This window comes from Aphis gossypii, chromosome X, assembly GCF_020184175.1.
Source record: "Aphis gossypii isolate Hap1 chromosome X, ASM2018417v2, whole genome shotgun sequence".
Lineage (NCBI taxonomy): Eukaryota > Metazoa > Arthropoda > Insecta > Hemiptera > Aphididae > Aphis > Aphis gossypii.
The window spans coordinates 21,612,104-21,635,247 of record NC_065533.1 but is presented as its reverse complement, the minus strand read 5'-3'; the positions used below and the strand labels follow the sequence as shown (position 1 = coordinate 21,635,247).

The window sequence follows — 23,144 nt, the reverse complement described above, 5'->3', positions numbered from 1 at the left end:
ACTCGTACCATTTCCTTGAGATCATTCAGCTGCTGCATGAGTTTTTCGACTAGTCCGGGATCCTGAACATTTTGAGGGTTTGCCGCTGCCACATCCATAGGAGGGTTTTGCCGTTCTTCCTGTACTTGTGCATTCGCAATGTCTATCTGTTTCTGTTCTAGCTCGTTAGTCCGTTTGCCTCGAGATCGGGACATGGTATTATTTATAACTGACAGATCACACGAAGTAGAAGGTGTGCTAGTGTTGCTTCCACCGGCGGCTATATCCAACTGATCTTGTGCAGCAGGTGATCTGCTGCAATAAGCAAAAAGAGGACGGAGATTAACTAAAATAATAATTATACTAGTAATGATTTAATGTATTATAATATTAAGATAAAAATATATTTTAGGATTCAAAAATTTTTATTTCTAAAGTGTGACTCCAAAATTACATTTTATCAGAGCATATAATTTATATTAATTACATTTTATATCATGGTATTACTGAAGTAATAGTTTAAAGTATAAATGAAAAATTAAGCCAAAACATGTCTTAGAAAATTATACATTTATAACGTTGAAACTTTACCTGTTATTAAAACTCTCAATCGTTATATTTCCATTATCATTAGTGATGCTTAAAATACTGTCATCGTCCATAAAATCTGGTTCCGGATCATTGTTATCAACTTGATTGTTTGTCTCTCTCGTTAAGTTGTTATCCACTCTTTCTCCAGTAATGCCACCTTGGGACATCGCAGCTCCGGAAGTAGAGGGCCCATCATCCAAAAGCACCGCTGGAGTACGATCGTCTAACATCATCATACCAGGTAACGGGGGAGGAAGGCCGATACGCATAAACTGATTTGCCACTGATGACGATAGTTGAAGGAAATCTGCGTTACTTCGAGTTGCGAATGTCTTGGTGCAATCTTTTGTATCTGTCTCTTTTGACATCATTGGAGCATATGCATCGCGATATGGCGCATTAATCGAGTAATCGGGCGGCATGTTGTGAAGCATTAGTTGGGATTTCTGAGGACACTCTTCAGTGAGAGTCGGTGCCCTGGAACTATGGGCTTCCTCCACAGTGGCAGTGGTGACGTTAGTTTCTTGAGCGACTCGAGCATGAGCGGCAGCAACACAGCACTTGATCAAAGCTTGGCGCAAAGGCTGATCGGCTGAACAAAGATCCAAAGGCGTTTGTCCTCGGTTGTTACGCACCCACAAATCAGCGCGTCCTGTTCCAGCGAGCACGCAAACAACTACGGTAGCATTTGGTGGTGGAGGAATCACGTTTCCATTAATTGGTGAAGCTGGTGCAGACCGAGACACTGGGCCACGCGTGGGCCGTCCGAAAATATCTCGGCTACCTGGTCCAGAAACTGCAGTCTGAATACCAGAGCTTCCTTCTCCAGCTACTTGTTGATCAGAACGTGTAGGTCGTTCTCTAAGATCTCGACTTTTGGAACCGGAAATAGCCATAGCGGCTTCCAGGGCAGCAGCACGTGCCTCTCCAGCTAACCGAGGACCAGTTTGATCGTCAACGGTCTGCTGCCGTATAGTACGCAATGGAGATTTCTTAATCCGACGATGGTTGATCACTTTTTTCGATTTATTATTTTTAATCGGTTGTGGTCTGTTGTTCAGAGCAGGCTATATTATACATAAAAAAATAAATAAAACGATTTAGCTTGTTTTGATATTAGTAAATTGTATGTATAAATATAGTCCTTACCTGGGTAACATCGTTGTCTGTATTATCATCATCAGAATCTACGTCACCATTGGTACTTATGCGTAATCGTCTAAACTCATCGGCTGCTCCAAGTAGCTCGGCCATCAATCTCTGTACCGCGGATATTGGTGAAGCGAACATTTCTATGTACGCGGGACCCTTGGCCGCCCAAAGTGTCCTCGCTGTTTCAACGGGACATGGACTAGTAGTAGTAGTTACGCTGACGGTATACGGCTGATTGATCTCGTTTGTTACTTCCCGGAATTCACGTACGACTCTGTTACCGGCAAGGAAGTTGCGTAACAACGTGCCACCGCCGCCGTCTGTACGGAATTTGGTGTTGGGATCCCTACGACTGTTTCCATAGCCCACCCCAGGCGGAGGTGGTGCACCGACTGCTTTAAGTTGCAGTAATGTGTGATGGCGCAAAGCCTCATGCATGGGAGTGTCGCCGTCCTTGTCGGGTATGTTTGGATCAGCACCATGGTGAACAAGCAGCTACGGAAAGATAATATAACCAAAATATGCATATAAGTATGGTAATAGCAAGTAAAACGAGTACATAGATAAATCATTGTTGTATATGACCCTATATACCTTGACGATATCTGCGTGTTGACGTTCCACGGCTAAGTGAAGAGCCGTTTGCTTATTGACATTTCGTTTATTCGGGTCGGCCCGGCCACGAATCAGCAGCAACGATGCCACGCGGTGATGATTGTTAAGAGCAGCCAAATGTAAAGCGGTGTATCCATCATCCTTAGGCTCATCCACGACCCAAAAGCGATGACCGTTATTGCCACGGCCGCCGTTTGTGGCAATCCAGTCCAATATAATAGCGGTAGCTCTGTAACGACATAAGATCAATCGTTGAAGATTAATTGAAAAGAATAATAACAACGTGATACTTTTATAAAAACATGATTAGCTCGGTGCTAAAATAATATTATATGTAATATGTATTATGTATATAAGTTGAGACTTAAGGAGCCCCCGCATTTTCCCGTTTTTCCGTGTTAGGTTGCTCGTGGGAAAATATGGTGGCCTCTACCCGGTACGCTATAATAAATCAAAATGTATTAATATCGATGTCAATGTTAGGTTATTTAGTTATTGTGCCGAATACGATGCAAGCAAATTTGAAGGGTTCGACAGAGCGTTTGCTATCTGTGAGAGCTTTATTGATGTATAAATAATCCTCGGTATAAACACATCTATTTATGAACATAAGTCGTATGCACACACGTTTTTATATACAAAAACCTATTTTCAAAACAAATAGTCCGTCCCAATTCAAATTCTAAAATATTTGTTCCCAAATACTTTTAAAATAAGATTCTACGGCAAACAATAATTTAATAAAAACTGTCGTGAGTACGCCACAAAATATACAAAATAATACATTTGTTTATTAAATTTTGATTTTAGCAATATGTTTTTTAATTTAAGGTGACTTATAATACACGAAGTTTTGTTTTGCATGTTCATAATTACATGTTGAAATATTATTATAACACTTTATTGCATTAAAGTGGTATTATAATTTGCTGACTGCGTGGTTTTTGATAATGTATAGGTATTTATTATTTATAATAATAAAAAAAAAACCAATAAAAATACATATTATTAAACATAAGTGGTTTTTTATATTTCTGTATAAGTTAAAGAATATCATCTGCATGATTATTAATTATTAAATAGTATGTACAGCACTAGAAAAAGCGGGTAAGTGGTTACCGTTCTGTTGTACATTAGGTGCAGTGTGGATCACTATTATATATTATAAGAGTGTTAAATTTGAATCCAATGATAGGTATCATTGTATACGAAAAACGATTCTAAACGAAGATGATTTGTCAGCCTAGGATATAATTTCCAGTGGTTGGTGAAAAAGGTGGTTTATGTTTTAATGGCTTGAATACACCAAAATTTAAGTTCTGTTATAATTATTATAAGCTAAACTCATGAAAAATCTTGTATTAAATTTTCAACTCTTAGCTACTTCTGCAAATTTTTTTATGATTTATACCTACAAAATAATTTGAAAATATTCATGATTTTGACGAAATTTTGTCAATATTTGAACTTCACATGCTAAAAAAAAAATTGTGCCTATGTGTTCTTATAATTTTTTAATCACTTTAAGAATAACTAATGAAAAACTTTGTATTAAATTTTCAAGTATTTTGACTCGACCGAAAAAATTTTATTGACACTTTAAAAAAAAATTTTCAGAAAAATTGAAAATTTTATTTGTCTATAAATAACTCAAAAAAAAATCAAAATTTTTTGAAAATTTAACTGTATATAGATAATACTAACATAAAAATTTGGTGAAAATTTTAAGTATTTACAGTTATTATTTTTTGAGTTACAGTAAAATAAAATTATGGAATTTGTCAAAAACTGGTTTTGCGAGAAAATGCCTGTTTTTCTGTTACTTTTTTAGAGGTTTTCCAGACGCTTTTGAAAACTTTTGGAAATTTTTTACTTCTGACCCCCCAAAGTACCAACTGGATTCACTTTCTTATTAGAAACCGGGCTGAGTTTAAAAATCGAAGCATTTTTACTGCTCCAAAACGTGATGACAGACACAAAAAAAAACACACACATCATTGTAAAATCAATACATTCATCACTCCGTTCAGAATCTAAGAACCAAGATAAAATTTGTATTGTACACATTTGTTTTACTCTATGGTATAAGGACTTGGGAATACATACACCACCCAATAGTTATAGATGCGTTAATAGCATAGTGATGTATAGCGGACTAATATTAAATATATTGAAAGCTGCAGCTTGCGCCACAGGTTATGCGTGCATAAATTATTATATTATACCAATACGTGGTTGCGAGAGCTTTACAGTGTTTTCAATTTGCGCTGGACGAAAAAAAAGAAGCATGATGCGCGAGAGTGATTATACACGATAGGGGCTATCGTCACCACTGCAAGTGGAGTGCCAAAGCACTCGAATCGTATATAAATTTATATATCTATAATCGAGACTATAATCGAATAGGTAGTGATTCAACATTTATGTTACTACCATTTTATCATAATATATACATTATATAATTATCTATTCACAATAGACAACAATTTTTACCTAAATTGATTAGTAATTTTTATAATTTTTTTTTTTTTACAATATTTGGGGTTTGAGGATCAACTTAAGAAATCCAAAGTTTTGGTGAGTGGAGTAGTAGACTAATGTCTTGCGGGGTATTTCTTTATCACGCAAATCCGTTTAACTAACTTTAAATACTTTATATCTCATTAACTACTCGTCCAAATTTTAATTTTTAAGTATCGAAATATTCCGAAAAAATTATTTACGTTGAGGTTGCAAAAACTATAGGTTTTCATTTAATTTCTTAAGTTTATCCCCAAAACCCTCCTAAAATATTGTAAAAAAATATACATAAAATTACTGATCATTTTAAATACTTCTGAATAAAAAAAAACTTTAGTACAAAACATTTTTATTTATTATGAATATATTGTATAGGTATATGATAAAATGGTTGTAACATACATTTTGAATCATTCAATATAAATATATATATATATATATAATTTTTTTTTATTGAAACGTTTATTGAATCCGGGTAATCTTTCTCATCCCCTCGGGGTTATCGTTTTCTTTATGTCAATATATATAAATATACTATTATTTATGTGTACACATGATAGATGTAGTACGTGCAATATTGTATAGTAAAACATATCGTAATCATAAATTGCGCCACCGCCATCACCGGATCGACGCGCACAACACACATATATATCCCATCACATCATACATGTATTATATTATGCATATTATAATTGGCTTTTATATAATATACATGTTATTCGTTTGATGTTTCGGGCTTTTGAGAAGAGACCCTATCCCGCCTACGGATTGGGACGGAGGTCTTTATGCGCGCGGACATAACTATTAATTAATATTTATTTTATACACGCACATGCCCCACAACTTTCCGTATTTGACGTATATATGTATATTATTTAATATAACCAAAGCAATATATGATATACTTATCTAAAGGTGATGAGTTTAAACCGTCTAAAATAACCTGAGGGTGTAGATGGGTAAAAAAATAATATGTTAACGTTAATATGAATAAAGTACTCTTGCTACTCGTATACAGCTAGTAGTTAGATACATCGCAATTATAACACTTCAAAGTTTTGAAATGGCAAAAACTTAATTTGGGCAGTAACAAATTTCAAAAATGCAGTTTATTTTTTGGATATGAGCAATTAAATTAAAAGTCATAGAAGCAATGTTCTTTTTAATTTCAATTTCGTAATTCTATTCAAAAATATAAAAAATTAAAAATATATATATTTATATATTTTATCTAAATAAACACCTCCATACATAACCTTTTCGAAAATTAGATAATTTCAATCATCATCAATATCTTATATTAGTAGAAAGTCTACGTTAGGTATATTATCTACGAATCGACTCTATGGAAGAGTAGCATGTTATTTTAACGACACGCAAAAATATTTTTATTTCATTCTTCAATCTTGCTTTTAATGAAAAACAATAGCGAAATCCATCAATATTCATTTTTTCTAAATAATATAGTTTCTACACAATTATAAAAAGTAAGTTAGAAACTTACTTTTTCGACATATTTTTTACTAAAAATCTATCCATATTCGTTTTTACACACAGTTGTGAAAGTTAATTTTTCTTGATGACTGCGATTAAATCATAAAAAAAATGGATGAAACTAATACTGCTTGCGTTTTATTAGAAATAACAGAACACATGCTCAATATTTAAAAACTATCCAATGATAAATATAGGAATAATTATCATATTAAAAATTTAAGAAAGTGGGCGTAGAAGTTCGGCTTTTATATATAAAACGGGCATAAAATAAAAGTGTTCTTGAATATATAGTGTTTGTAATTTGTTGACAAACCTCACATTCCTCCCTTCGCAATTAGTTAAAAAAAAATTATGTTTAATATTAGAATGTCGGCATACATATCTCTATGCCCTATGGTATTCGCCACCTTTGATACATTCCTGTTTTAACGATATTACTGAGAATAAGGGTGAAAATAGTATTTTAACACGTTTTACTATTTTGGATTTATTGATTCTGTTAAAGCATCCTATTTCCAAATACATATTATATATAAGCTCAGGTGGCTATTTAATTCAACAATTATAATATCTATTTACCGAGTCTACATTTTACTAAACTTTAAATTTATAAAAATGGTTGAAAAAGACATACGTTTAAAGTATATTTAGCAATTTTTACATAATTTACGTTTTTATTTTATAATAATCTCGACAAGGCGAAAGTCTAATTGTAATAATATTAATAATAATATTTTATTTAAAATATAAATTAAACTGTAAGTGGCTTTTTATTTTTTTTATAAATTAAAATCTCAGCGGAACCAGACGGCGAACTCGATACAAAATTGGGCATTGGCGAAATCGATATACACCCCACGGGTCACGCGCGAATAGATGCGGGCAGTGGTGGGTTTAGTTAGAATTCAACCATTTTTTTCAACAAAACTCAACGTCACCGTGTATCTATTGTATCTATGAGTTTTTACATTTAGTATGTGTACAAGATATCGTCTCAGACAGAAGAAGACACATCTCCTGCAGTACGCGACCAGTGTATCATATACATGGATGTACGGCTGTATATATATATATCACCGCGCGCACGGGACTTATAAAAATAAGTCAACAGCAGAAACAGGGGTAATGACCGCGAGGCGTGACGGATTTGGCGGTGGTATCGAGTTACCGACTCATCATCGTTGTAGTCCTACCGACCTACAGGGATCCTGTTCTCAAAAAGAAACTGAAAATGCTCGTCGGAAACATTGTAATAATTAAGTTTGAATATAATATTATATTAAACGTGTCAGTATACGTGTTGCGAGTATCTACATATAGTATAGCATATAATATTATAGATAATAATATACCAACTACTATTACTATTTTAAAATGATTAAAAATAAAAAAAAATACACGGTGTAATAACTGATAAATATAAAGAAATTAAGTAATACATTTGCACAAACAATTCTTGGTCGTTGTAGTTACGCAACGTGATCGAATTGCCGCAGTTACATTTATTTTTTCGCGTACGACATGGAATACTAGTCGTGTATAATTCTAATGTACTTAAAGTATTTATTAACGTCGAATACAGAAAATCCGGTACCCTCTATGACACTCGATTTTATTTTTTAGCCACAATATTAATTGGACTTTTTTGACAAGCTAGTTGTAACACATAATCATAGAAACGTGTAAAATGTCTAAATGTTTGTTCTGACTTTCAAAATACAATATCAATTTTTTTGTATTATTACAATGCCTATTTTCCTATTTCTTCAAATCATCGTAACAAAATAACTGTTGCACTAAAATAAAAATTAACTATACAAGAGCTATTTCTAATTTAACTATACTTATACAATATACATATTTTTTGTAGATTTTTCAAAGTTTTAAGATATTCATGTTAACAAAAAAATAAAAATTCTTTAAGATCAGAGTTGGAAACTCATAATCCTTTAAGTAAATACGACACTATAGCACGTGGCCAAAATAAAAAAATGTAATTTGTAATAAAGTTAATCAAAATAAGCTTTAATTAACAACTTGTGGGTAGTTTCCAAGTCCGTAATAAAATAAAATAGTAAACGTAAACATTGAGCAAAAATAAAAGTAAATTGACCCCGGAATTGTAATTAAACCTGAAACTGAGTGGTAAACGAATTTAACGATAATGGTTAGTTTGTTTTATATATTTTCAGTCTATTTGAAAATGATTTTAACTTTTAAATTTTTTTTTTCATTATTACAATAGGAAAACTTAAGCTGGTATTATATGTTTAAATAATGTCTATACTACAACACAAGCTACTGAAAAAAATTTGTTGACATGCAATTATGTTTATTATTACCATTTTACTATGACGGTATAAATTATTAGCTTATACAGTTAATATTTTAATAAGAATATAATATTAAATTAATTAATATAATATTTTAATAATAATTACTTATAAACACAGGCGATGTTTTTGGCATAAATTAGTTCAACTTATCCTAATAGTATAATATATTATAAAACATCCTTAGAAACAGAGGCTGTCTCTAACATACCGTCATATCTGTTCAGAATTGTTTTACTTATATGTAATGATTTACCATTGAATTTAAATTTAATATACCCATAATTTCTTGGAGCAATAAAAGTGATGACGTAAGAGGTTGACTTCTGGCAGAATATTGGATCTAGTTGGTACATTAAAGGGTTAGAAGACAAAGGTAAAATTCTCAGTAGGTACTTTTCTAAATAATCAAGAAAATCAAAAATATTATTAAGGAAAAATGGGAAATTTTGCGCTTAATCAGTTTTTGAAAAAATTGATTCTTTATTTTGTTACAATTCAAAAATGAGTAACCGTAGAAACCCTATAAATGGTACAAAATATTTTGGCTCTTTTTATGTAATTTGTAGACAATTAACACTTTATTGATTTTTTTTTTTTATGTCGATAAAAAAGTGTTCGGCCAATTAGAAAACTTCGGTTTTCTGCAAAAATTAAATCTACCTACTATAATACTATAGGTAAAATAAAAAAATGTAGAAATATCAAAAAACCATATCAGAAAATATAATTAGTGATATATGTTAAATGGCCATTTAACATTACCATTACCATTTATGCTCAGAATCATTTTTCGTAAACAATGATATATAATATTATTCTATAAGCATTTGCTGCGTTTATAGTAGAGCGGTGCCCAAATTACTCTTTATTATTATTAAAAATGATGAGGTATTTATAAGAAATATCTAACATGACAATAATATTAATACAAATAAATACCCTAATGGTGCAATATTAAGATGAATAAAATAACTATTTAAAAAAAATACATAGAAACCTAGAAAATGATCAAGTTTGGTGGTCGGACATTTAATAATATTATTTTAAATTTATATACATATTACATAATTTATACGTGTATTACTTTATAAATGATCTAAGGATCTTATTTAAAATGTAATTAAAAAAATGGTTTAACACTTAAAATATAGAAAGAACTTTATAAAAGGAACGAATATCGGAACATAATATACGATATAGTAGCAGTGACGCGGTCACCACTGTAGTATAAAATATCATCTAGTCTAGTCTATATAGTTTGTGAGCTAACCATCCAGATATAGGAGATTATAACGGTCGAAAAGGATTTAGTTGGATCAAAACCGCAGCCGGGATGAAGTGACCGCGGATTGTTGGATATACAGCAGTTGGTATATAGAGTAGATGGGAAACTTGCAGTGATAGCGGTTTGTTCCGTCGAATAACTTACCATATTAGTGAATCGATTTTACACAACCACCAACCGAATTTGATTTTTTTTTTTGGGGACGGAGATAACAACTTTTGACGAATAGTCCCTATAAACTCAAGTGACGTGTTGCCAATAGCAAATATATATTATAAGCTAAAATCGAAAATCCAAAGCCATACTTCATACTCGTACTAAATCGTCACGAATATACTTTGATTTATTTTGCAAATAATATCAGGGAGAAAGGGTCAAAACAAAGGTTCCACACCATTATGGATTGGAATAAGGTCACTCTACTGCAGTCTACATAATATATCACTCATAAATACAGCGAATTTTGAATTATGTTTTCTTTGTAATTAGCCTCTACAGTCTACACTAAAATGTATGTGACAAGAAATTGCTTTCTTTTCTGCTTCTATAAGCGCCATTCAGGGGTGTTCAATACAATGTAAGTATCATCTAGGCACGATAAAAATAATTTTTACAGGAATTCGGCTGCATAATATTATTATAGTACATTATTCGATACACAGCCAAAAACATCACTAATTTAAGCGTACGACGATTAAATATTATAAACACGCGAAGGCGGCAGCGATATTATATAGCCAACGTGTTATACATGTGTGGTGCGTGCAGCGTGAAGTTATAGCGTTAAACAAGTTCAAATACAAAATACTTTATGGAGTGTTCGCTCGTTAGATTTTTTTGTTTTATATATAAATCGTTTGAAGTATTCTTAAAAACGATTTTATGCTGTTTTTAACACAAATAAAACACTCTATATTTTGTTTGATTTACTTGTAACTTTTACATTGTTATTTATAATTAAAATTAATGTCAAGTATCGAAAAAGAAAAGAAAAAAAGGTATATAATGCGAATAATAATTGGTTATTTCAGTGTTTAAAGATATTTTTATCGAAATAGGTTTTTTTATAAAAATTGTTTTCCAATCAAGGTTATCAAGGACATTTTTATCCGAGTATTCGAGTATTAGATTATTTGATTATTTTATTACATCGCATTTATGCTAACAATAATCCTCAAGTAGTTTATTTTAAATACTTAACACGTATAATTGAGTTTTGTATTTATTTCAATATTTTCTAAAATATAACCTTTACAATAAATACCACACCGGTGATTTAGGTTCCAACGACTGTGCGCGTACGTAGGTATATATTGTCAACAGCTGCAGGAGACGAAGGAAAACTATTAGTATCATTTGGCCTGCAAGATGTTATTTTCAAAAGTAAGAAACATTATTTCCCATAAAAGTCTAAAGTCTTTCCTGTTCCAATTTCAAAAAGAGTATTAAGATTACTATTTTTACACATCTGTTGTAAAAGTTGGATCATATAATAGTTAATGTGAGTTTTTTTCTCTTAAATTTATACAATATTACAAAAATACAATTAGAAACTATTAAGTGAAGAAATAAATAAAAGTAATTTTAAACGGCGTATAGTTATGCGATGAATTTACAGACTATTTAAAATAAATATATTTTATATTGATAGCGAATAACTAAAAAAAATATACATATATAGGTTATAGTATATAGGTAGGTAGTTATTGAAAATAAAAATTATATTACCTATTATGGACTCTACACACCAAATTACAAGTGTTCTAGTATTGAATAAAATTAATAAGTAATAAATAAAAGAAATTAAAAATCAATAAGTACTACTTTTGAGAGTACCTATATGCGTATATTGTATAGTTTTTGAGATCAGGACTTTTCCAGAGAAAATAATATTTTATGTTCTTGGCTTTTTGTTGATTGTTATTGTATGTAACATATTATTATTAATGTAACCAACATATTATCAAAATATGATATAATTATTATTAATACATAGATGATAGATAAAAAATATTTAAATTTTAAAACGATAATATGGAAAATTTACCTGATATCGAGTACTTAAATTATAAATTTGGAAATATCTTCTACGCCATAATTTATAGTGAAATTTTCATTTTATAAAATACATTTTAGACAATTATAGATTAGATAACCAATGAAAAATAAATTAAATGTTCACTTCAAATACGATAATGATGGTTAATTATTATAATAAATACATATTACATATAGACCTTGCCATTAATTTATAGACAATAGCTATTGTCCATATTAGAGAGCCTAGATAATAATATAATATTATATACTATATGGGCTCTCTAGTCCACACTAGTCACCAGTGGCGGATCTTGGATATTTTATAGGGGGGAATTATAGGTACATATAAATTGTATAATTTGAATCACAATTAGTACATACTATTACTTTTAAAAAAAATTGGTAATATATTTAATATTTAATTCCGATTGTATAATATCACACACGAACATATTATATAAATATAATAATAAATATTCTTATTTACTGTATTTTTCATTTATATGATACTCATAGTTACATTAAAAACATTTTCGATAGAAAATTGACTGAGGGCACGTGCCCTTGTGACCCTTCCCTGAATCCGCCCTTGCTAGTCACAATCGTATCGTATCGTTATGTGTATAATGGGAAAATAAATCCTTTATAAAAATAATTCATTGAAAAACGTGCTTATTTGAAAAAATATATACTTAAAATATGTTTAAGTTCAGTTAGGTTTAAATTGTGTGTACTTTATTTTTATATTTATTTCAGATGCAATTTGTGGACACGACCATAAAAGAAAATCATTTCTATAATCAAACTACTTCAACATACACGTACAAACAATATCTATAATACAAATAAATATCAATAATATCATGTATTATTTTATTAATGCACCGTGACCGTACACGTGATATTATTAGTACTATACAGTAAAGCGGTTAGAAATTAAACAAAAAAAATCAATATTTATACATTTAAAAATCGCGTGAGGTCGACAAATATTGCTTCTTATTTAACAAAGCAAAAAAAAAAAACAAATGTCCGTACAGAGAGATTTGTAGATTATATTTAGGTATGTTGTTTTTTTAAATATTTTTTGTTTATATTATATTGAACTAAATGGTAATAAATTACTTTTTTTGCATTACAGTAGTCGTGGTGGTGTATTCCCAGGTGTACAGGATTACCGATATTTCACTCATTGCATATTAAATTCTAAGCCGATATCGTTGTAACCGAAATATTTTTAATTGCAATGCACAATACATCGGCAATGATGCTATTAGTAAACGATAAATAGAAAGTGGATTTAAACATGCAGATTCATTTTATTTTTTCATTAGAAGCCGTTGGATAAAAATATGATTTAGATATGTAAAACACTAAAACGTAAACATAAATAGATAGCGCGATTTAATTAAAGCATTTCATACACAGAACATTTGAATTCGCATAAAAATATTTTCATGACATTCCATAATTATTTTTAAAACAGTTGACTTCAGATATTCAACTTTATTTCAAAATCAATTAATATTTTTACACCGTGATGTGATGATGCTTTATAGATTCCAAAGATTCATATTTACATAGTAATAAAATGTACTACCTACATATTATTTTCCTATGTACAGCTTATAATATTTATATAATTGGTGTAATCCAATATATATGTTAATATACGGTTATACACATGAAAACATATTTATAAATGAATAACGATTCTTAATGTTATTTGTATTTTTTATCTCGTAAAAATAATATTATATTATTTGTAGTAAGTCCGTTTACTAAAGGTTATTGTATAATAATATTGATGAGCGCCACATTAAATACACGATTTAGCGCGTATATTTATTGCGGCGACATTTTAAATGTCCATGAACATAATATATCTTAAAAGTGCATAAATCTACTGCCTACTAATGACATCAGACGGTTGTAAGAAATAAAATAAAATCCAAAGTCTCGTCCCCCTATACACTCGATATTGTATAGCGAAGACTGTATTATACTCGCGTATACGACGGGATCGGCGAATCGCCATCGTTTGTGTGCAAGTGTGTGCGATCGAGTAAGCGCACGCGTGTGTGTGTGTGTGTGCGGTGTTTTCGCTTTACGAAACTTTGGCGGGTTGACAATAATATTCGTCTCGGTCGGACTGTCATCGCGGCCGTAAAATGTTTTTAAACTTTCAGTTTTGTCGATTTCGCATGTATATTGAACATAAATATGTATACATGGGAAAAAAAAACGTACATTTCCGAAACCCCGGCCCGGTGCAGTCAACAGCGAAAACGCTCTGCACACGTAGTGTAACGACGACCAGACGACGTGAGGTGGTATGTGCGCGCGCGACCAACCGTCGGCGGCGGCGGTGTTGTATTTCACCGTCGCTGCGGCCGCTGTGCGCGCAGACACGTATTATACACGTACACACACGCGCGCCGCTCAAGCCTCCCCCTCGCCGGAGCTTCCTCTCGCCCCTTGCCAATCGTCACGCACCTCGTTCGGCGATGCGTCTATTCGGGCGTTTTAAATATACACGCGAGGGACTGCAAGGGCGATAATAATATACGCGTATAACGCGGCACGCGTACAGGCAACGGTAATTCGACTTATGCGCGGGAGTCTGGTGCACCGGCGGCGGTTATTTTTAGAAACTCGGTACGCGAGCGGCTTACAGTCGTCCTGCCCATTTACATGTTATACGTACGAGTACCTCTATATATATATATAAGTATAAGTATATACATGTATATAAACGCGTATACTCGCGCGGACTCTTCTCGAACAGCTTCGGAGAGATGACCGTAAATGGCGAGCGGCGGGAGGGATACGCGACGGTGCGGGAGGGATTTGCGGCGCGGGGTGCCCGCGAACGAACGACTGCTACGACGACGTTCCGCAGCTGCAGCAAACCGCCACCGCCGCCACCGCCTCCGGTATATACTCGACGAGAGAACGACCAACGCGGAGGGCCCCCCGTTCACGTCACCGATGCTGCGGGTCTCGGGATCGCGGGTGTGGAAGGCAAAGGAGTAGTTTTTATTATAGAACGGGACCGGTGGCTGCAGCGGAAGAACGAGCCGCCGCCACCACCGGTGCGACACACACGTGTGCCATGTGTGTACCGCGCTTATTATAAACACACACACGCGGCGGCGAGGAGACGTCGCATTCCTGCCGCACGCATTCGGGCTATATGTGAATGCTTCTATGTATAGAAAGAGAGAGACACACACACACACACACACACACACACACACACACATACAGTTAACGTGTGTACGGTGGTAGAAGCGGCAACGGTGGAGGTCCGATCTTTTAGGAGTGGGGTAGAAGACGAGGGACGACGGCCAGGCAAGCAACAGCTACGGATTCGAGAACCTGGTGCGTGTGCCAATAGTCGGACGGACGGCTCGTATAAGTGCCACGGCAGGCCGGCTTTTGGCGTCAGTCGAACACCAGCAGCGACCGGAGAGGCAAAATGTACGGACACGGTCGAAACAACTTTGGCGGCGGTAAACACCGCGGTCACTGTAGACAGCAGCGACGACGGACGGCGGGACCGACCAACGCGGCGACGACAGGACGAGATCGGTCACGACGACGACGACTTCACAACATATAAGTAATATCACATCTTCGGTCCGATCACTAACAATGTACGTTATATAATTGACGCGTTACTATTAAAGTTTACTATTACTCTGATCCCTGAAAATCGTTTGTCTCGGATAAGTTTTTAGATTTTTTTTTTTTTTTTAATTTTCGTCTTTATAGTACATTTCTATATCTAATCTATATCTCTATAATATAATACAATGCAACATATTGTAACACAGTCAAATCGTATAAATTGAACACAATATTGTATAATCGATTAGTGGTAGGTATATATAACAAAGTCGGTCGGACGCTGTACGCGGCGCGTCGCAGTATATAGTCTCACCGGAATCATATATAGTACTATCGTCATCACACAGCATACTCACACACAACACATACCCACACACCCACATACTCACACACAATGCATATTATAATATGCAATACTATGTACTATGTACACACACGCGTACAGTGTAACGGAATTTCGAATCGTAAATAATTATACGCGTCGTCGTCGTCACACAAACGGTACACGACGGCGCGTAGTCGATTCGATTATTCGGTACATGAAGCACACACACACACACACATACACACCCACGCACGAGGAGTTTAGCCCGGTGACTATATAGCGGCGGCAGCCCGAATTCACAGCGCCCCCGACACGATTACAATATTATTATACTATTCCGTGTACATCGTATTATTATATAATATAATATTAATACCTATAACGATAATTAATACGTTTCCCGGCTTACACGCGAATCGCGTGTGGTATTATCGCCGCAGTTACAAATTACAATACATAATGTATGCTCCGACACAGTACATTATGGTATTACAGCCCGTAGGCATTACGATTTACATTGCACTGTACGGCGACAACTAACTGCATATCGATGTATAATTAAAAATACACAAGTACACGCGTCGCCGGATCGTACACGTAGTACGCTATAAATAGATAATGGGCGATGTGGCACGGATTTTGGCGAGCTACTCGGCGGCCGTGGCGCCGACGGGATAAAACGGGACGCGGCGGACGATCGGGAGGGGGATCGTTCTGGTCAGTCTAATAATAGCGACAGCGAGCTGCCACATTATTTTTAGCGACGATCCGCGGGGCCGTTGGCACCGCGCCGCACGTATATAGTAGAGGAAGTGGTTGGCCGTCGCGCCACCGGGTACGACGGCTATCGAATAGAAGAGGCGGGACACACGTCGATTGTTAAAGTACACGTATGTAGAGGAAATAATATTAAGTGCTGCGGAGTCACGAGGGATTCATCGGCCGGACAGGACACCGCCACAGCATCACGCCGGAACGCGGAAACCCCGGCACCAGAGTTCCGTACTTCTTGTATGTTCGCATAGTGTGCGCGAGCCGTTTGGCCGAATTTAACGACGTATGGAATGTAAAGAAGTATGGAGCGACGGGCCGGGCTACACATCTGCACCGGCCACCCACCACCACCTGCAGCTATAGTGCGACTTTAATATAATATTATAATAATTGAAAAAATATGTAATAAACTAATATACTAATATTGTATACCTATATGTGCGATCCGGATGTTGTCGTAAATTTTAAGTCTGTGTATATACCGTGATGTAAACTGTTTTAACGTTGTAACAAACTATATATTATTATAATATAAGATAGGGATCGCGGCGTAAACGGCGAGGTGGTAAAAGTGTGACGTTAAACCGTGATACGACGCGTGTTCCGAGGTATTCTCAGCAATAACATGATATATTATTCGTATAGGAGGCACTCGCAATATAATAATAATAATAATATAGGAACGCGACCCCGAGGCCCCGAAATGTACGGTTTTCACGGGGTTCGACTTTGCATATATTACGTCGCGTGTGCGTCCCTTTAATAATTATAATAATATTATGTATTGTGTAATGTCATGAATAACGATAAAGAGTCGTGTGTGTGTGTATGACACAGGTTTTCCGTTTACAGGTATACGCGAAAGGACGTGTAACCTTTTTTTTTTTTTTACAAAAGATACATTTATTTAAAGTTTGTAAACGTTATAATATATTGCTCTCGCGATTAGCTTATGATTTATTATTATTACAAAACAATAAAATTATTTTACGGTAGCTTTTCACCACGATTATTATTTATAGACGCGTACTTTTAATACCGGTTAATAATTTAATTTTCGGATGGTTGGCACGTGAAGCGAGCGCGTCGGCTGTCATCGCGTATAACGTTACTACGATGATTATAATTATTGCGTTATTATTAACTCCCGTCACCGGTAAACGCGCACGAGAGCCAAAGTTTACACACAGTTATACCGGCTACTGCGAGTTAGCTATATTTGTATATGTACACTTCAGAGATTCGTATGATTATTATTATTATGCTCTCTAACATTTAGTTTATGCCGAGTACACGTTACGTGTAAATAATACGTGTATTTACACGTTTACAGGCGTATATAGCGTCTACTCGGGGTAATATTGACTCGTATACATATACACGACGACTACACTAAATCATCATAGACGAACTATGACTCGGTGATTATGATCAATTTATAGGTCGACAAACAGATACCCGAGCGAGTGCGCGATACAATTATACATGTACATATTACAAATAAACCAATCGAGTATAATTATTATTTGTACACAATCTGTCAATTTATATAATATTATAATAATACATGACATTGATGTAACACAGAGGTGGCCAAACTTTTTTTGGTCACGATCTACTAAAATATACTTCATCCTTGAGGATCGACTTTCATAGAAATTTTTTGTTTTATTATTGAATAATTATAATTATAAAGAAACGTAAAGGGCTGGTGGCCCTAAAAACAAATTCTAACACGATCGACTGTTTGGCCGCCCCTGATATTATAACAGCTACGGATTTGTTTTACGATAACTACCAGAAATAATGGCTCACGAACGTCAACCGTTCGTGCATGCGTACGAACTATATTAGGTATACATAACGTTCCCGGTTCCTCTTTTTTTTTGTCTATAATATATGTGTGTGTGTGTGAGTTGTACTTTATTGAAGGATTCAGCGATACGGATAAGGCGTGCCGGAGGTGGCGGCCGAAAGTATTTATAACCACGCGCGTCTTAGACGCTACATATACGTGTACGGCGAGCGCGTTCCTAGAGTAGGGTACGAGTGTGGGGAGGGGGTCTCGCGAAGAAGGGACGGAGGCACGATAAATGGGGTACAGTGATCCGTTCCGTGCGCGAAAATCGACCGTGGCGGTGGCGGCGCATCGTTAACGCCACAGAGAGTTTATACACATCTTCTTCATCGTCGTCGTCGTCGTCGTCGTCGTCGACTACCCCTTCCCCTTACCCTCCCCCCGAAAATCACCGAGCACACACACGAGAGAGCGCGCGCGCGCACCGGGGCCCATCCCATAAAGCGACGACGGCGTCGACGACGACACCACCGGCGGTGGTATCGATTGCACAGTGGCGGCGGCGGCGGTAAACGATCGTCGACGCGGACCGATGCTGGTCGGAGGAGATGGAGCGGCGAGGTGGGCGAGAGAGCTGGCGCGAGCGTAACAGCGATGCGTAGTGTCGGCGGCGGGCCCGGGACCGTGTACGCTGTAATGCTGTACGGGCGGAGAGAGACTCGCGAGCGGTGTCGGGAATAGGCTTGAGGCGAATAACCGTCGTATTGTTTCAACGCCACGGCGCGATGACGAGAGAAGAGCAGTACAACGGCGGCGGCGGCGGTGGCGGTGGCCGTAGTTTTTCCGCGCCATCGCACCAATATATAAATATTTATGAATCGCAGGGTCGTCAGACTATAACATAATAATAATATGATCTTTATTCTTGACTACCGATTGCCCAGTGGGACCCCGATCCTTAGCAACCAGACACGGTCGTAGGACTATACTGGCAGCATCACGATGCGTGCTTTAAAACGTAAACACGACACATACAACGAAGTTAATAACAACTATTCGTTCTTTGAAGCCCGGTTCCCACTCCTCCCCCCCCCCAATACCCGAGTATATTGTAATTTAATGTCCCTTCGAAATACTAACGCTCGGTGTATATATTATATACCGAACTCTCCAGTCATCGCGCATCTTTTTAACTATCTTTTTTAACTGCAGTGGCATGAGTAACCTAAAACTTTCATAATTTTCATAATTATTAGTAATTTTTAGTTGTTGATCTCGAACACAAAACTTAGCAAATTAAATACTATTCGTTAAATCGTTTGATATGTACAGCATACTCATAAATATTCGCTATGAAACTCCCTTTTAAAGTATCCCTGTTCTAAGCTAAGCACACTAGAAAAATTAAAACAGTGGGATGAACAAATATTATAAGTATCATAATATATTATTACTATTTAGTCTTTACGTCATACATATTATAACAAAATTGAGAGTTAGAACTTGGTAAACATTCTATGGCTAACAAAATGCGTTTATTTTATTGGGATGTATATACATGACTGTGGATTGAAATAAATAATAAAAACCTATATATTAGTATTTATTGTATTGGATTTATAAATGTCTATATGCCTACTCTGGTCACAAATATTTTTTTGTAAATATATAATATATACATATTAATATAATATACCCCAGAACGCACGATAACTAATGTCTAGACAATTGTAACCGATGACTGCTGTCTCTGTTTTTTTTTTAACACGATATGAATTAATCATTTTTTTTTAACAGTGTCAGTTTCAAGTATAATTACTCATTTATTATTTTTATATGCGCTACAGTTCTGACAAGAAAGTAATAAATGTTTAAATGTATTAATACTTTTTTATTTTACTCTATTTTTTCACAATCTAATAATTTAAAAAAATATTTTTAATACTTAAATAATATGTTGTTACTACTTCGTGAAATCTATCTTTTCATTAAATAGAAACGTATTTTACATACACTTTTTCATAAAATGGTCATTCGTTTAATTAAATTAATAGCATTTGTGCATTTGTCGCATAAAATTAGACATTAACTTATTGTTTGAGAATGTCATACTTATGTAAGATTTTATACATAAAATATTCAAGAAATATTATAAAGAATATAAAGAATATTCAATAAGACAATTCTAAGTTGTATTTATAAATGATGCGTTAAGTTACCAAAACACGAAATTGACCAGCATTATATTTTTTTAAAAAAATAAAGAAACCGCTTATCTGTAATATAATATAGGTGTTGAGTATAATAGCTCGTCAATGAGGAAGTTATTGTGATGAATGTGTTAAATACTTAAATTCGAATTCAACGATAAGTCATTACACATAATTTGAACTTCAAATGTCTATAAAATAAATTGTACCTATGTTTTAGATTTTTTGTTTTCTATATACGTATACATTCAAATATATAATCTACATACATTCAAATCACTTACTATTCTGTATCCACTTTAATTTCCTTCTATTCTAGTCATTAATAAAATTATATTTATATATTAAAGTATTTAATTATGAACAAATAATTTTAAATTAATTATTGACTATACAATATTTTTAAAACAAATTAACCTAAAAAAATATAGTATAAAGCGGAAATAAAAAATGAAAAGAGTACTTAAATAAATAAATATGCATAGGATAGATAGATGGCCATTTATAGCATCAAATCCAACTGTGTAGTGCACCGACGACGATTTCCGTAGAAAAATACACCCACACAAATAACATGATATACAATATTTTCAAAACAAATTAATCAAAAAAATATAGTATAATGCGGAAATAAAAAATGAAAAGAGTAAATATAAATTAATATACATATAGGATAGATAGATGGCCATTTATAGCATCAAATCCTACTGTGTAGTGCACCAACGACGATTTCCGTAGAAAAATACACCCACACACATAATATGATATGTGATGACGATGACGATTTTGTATGTACGCATGGAAGACGGGGGATTGAAATAAAATAGTTAGAAAAGAAAAAAGAAAATCAGAAATCGCAACCGACATTGTGTATTTGTTTATAGTTATAATATATATTATATATATATAAGTGTAACCCTAATTTCAAGAATAATAATTATACCTGTAACCTGTATAAGAGGAAATAAAAACACATATATATGCTCCCGTTAACAAAATACATACATCGTTTGCAAATCATTTAAATAATAAATAAATAGTTTACAATGTTTACGAAAAATGTAATGTCGTCCCATGCAGTACATACGAGTTAGGTAAGATGTATTCATAATTTTTAAAATATCAGATAACAATTATTAATAGGTATACGTCATTATTGCACGCATAATATGTATAAATAAATCACCCAAGAGATCGCCTGCCTTTGCTTCCATATAAAAATCTAATCTATCTGTACTTTAGAGGCACCGTGGTTTTATAGTATAGTTGACTGGAATAACGTGAAAATAAATTGCCCGCCAGTCACCTTATGCATTAAGCAGTGTATACATAGTCAGTTGACCCGAAAAGCCACAGCGGCAGTAGATGAAAGGACGAACAGCGCGAGTATACTAATATATTGACGGTGGTGTTTAAGAACGCCCGGTTAACGACAGCCGTAGATAGTTGTTTATACATAGAGTTGATGACAAATTTACCAACCACCCCAAAAATGTTTAAGTTTAGTTTTCAGTTATTACAATTTATAACAATCTAAGTATCCTAGTTGCCTAGTGGTTTGAATATAATTTAATACTATTATAATACACAGTATAAAATATTTAGATTAAGTAAGTCATCTGAGTATATTATTATTATATAATATATATAAGTAGATAGTGCGTTCGTCACGTAAGGTATAACTTCATTATATATATATATAGTAAGCGATTTGCGATTGCGTTTTTACCATTATGTCAAAACTACATGGAAAATTCATGACTTTCGTCCCATCAAATAGAGCGTGTTTTATGTTATACGATAAATGGCTTTTATCACGTATATAGAAATCAAAATATCTATATAAACAAAATTATATAACTTAAATATATAAAATATGTAGAGTTTAAATATTTGCAATTTTAAAATCGCTCGATCACACGATCGTTCATATCGCACAAATCATAATCGGCATGGGGGTGTGGTACAGTATTACCTTTATTTTATCGTGGCTGCAACATTATACAGGTATAGATGAAGCGTAGAAAAAACTCCACGAGTCCAGGTCATCGATATAGCTATTGTACCGTGAAAAATACGATATAAAAAGTACTTTGAATGTAATGGAAAAAAATTCTATACCAAGCAGCTATATGCGCTGTATATAAAGTATGGTAATATCAAACTTTAAACGCTTATAAAATTATAATACAAAAAGCAATTTTCTTGGACATTTTTAGTTCCGATATTATATAATGTATAATATAAATTACAAGCCGGAAATCACATTTTTAACTCTTAATATTAAATATTTATGAATTTACATGATGTTTATAAATAATAATTATTATATAAACTGGAATATTTTTCAAGAACATCAAATATTTGTGTAAGAGCTTATATAAGT

The 23,144-nt window shown here is 34.0% G+C and overlaps 1 protein-coding gene across 2 annotated transcripts in view; it reads right to left on the bottom strand.

The window, feature by feature from the left end:
* LOC114119693 (E3 ubiquitin-protein ligase mind-bomb-like) overlaps positions 1-23,144 on the bottom strand; it is a 43,419-nt gene that overhangs the window by 1,988 nt on the left and 18,287 nt on the right. Inside the window, exons 10-13 of one of the 2 annotated variants that reach the window (XM_027981356.2) lie at positions 2,317-2,566; positions 1,720-2,217; positions 571-1,637; positions 9-291 (exon numbers count right to left, since the gene is read on the bottom strand). In XM_027981356.2, coding sequence (XP_027837157.2) covers positions 9-291; positions 571-1,637; positions 1,720-2,217; positions 2,317-2,566 — 2,098 coding nt within the window. Of the gene's footprint in view, positions 1-8; positions 295-570; positions 1,638-1,719; positions 2,218-2,316; positions 2,567-23,144 lie in introns of both variants that reach the window. The other variant, XM_027981355.2, reaches the window with a different exon arrangement.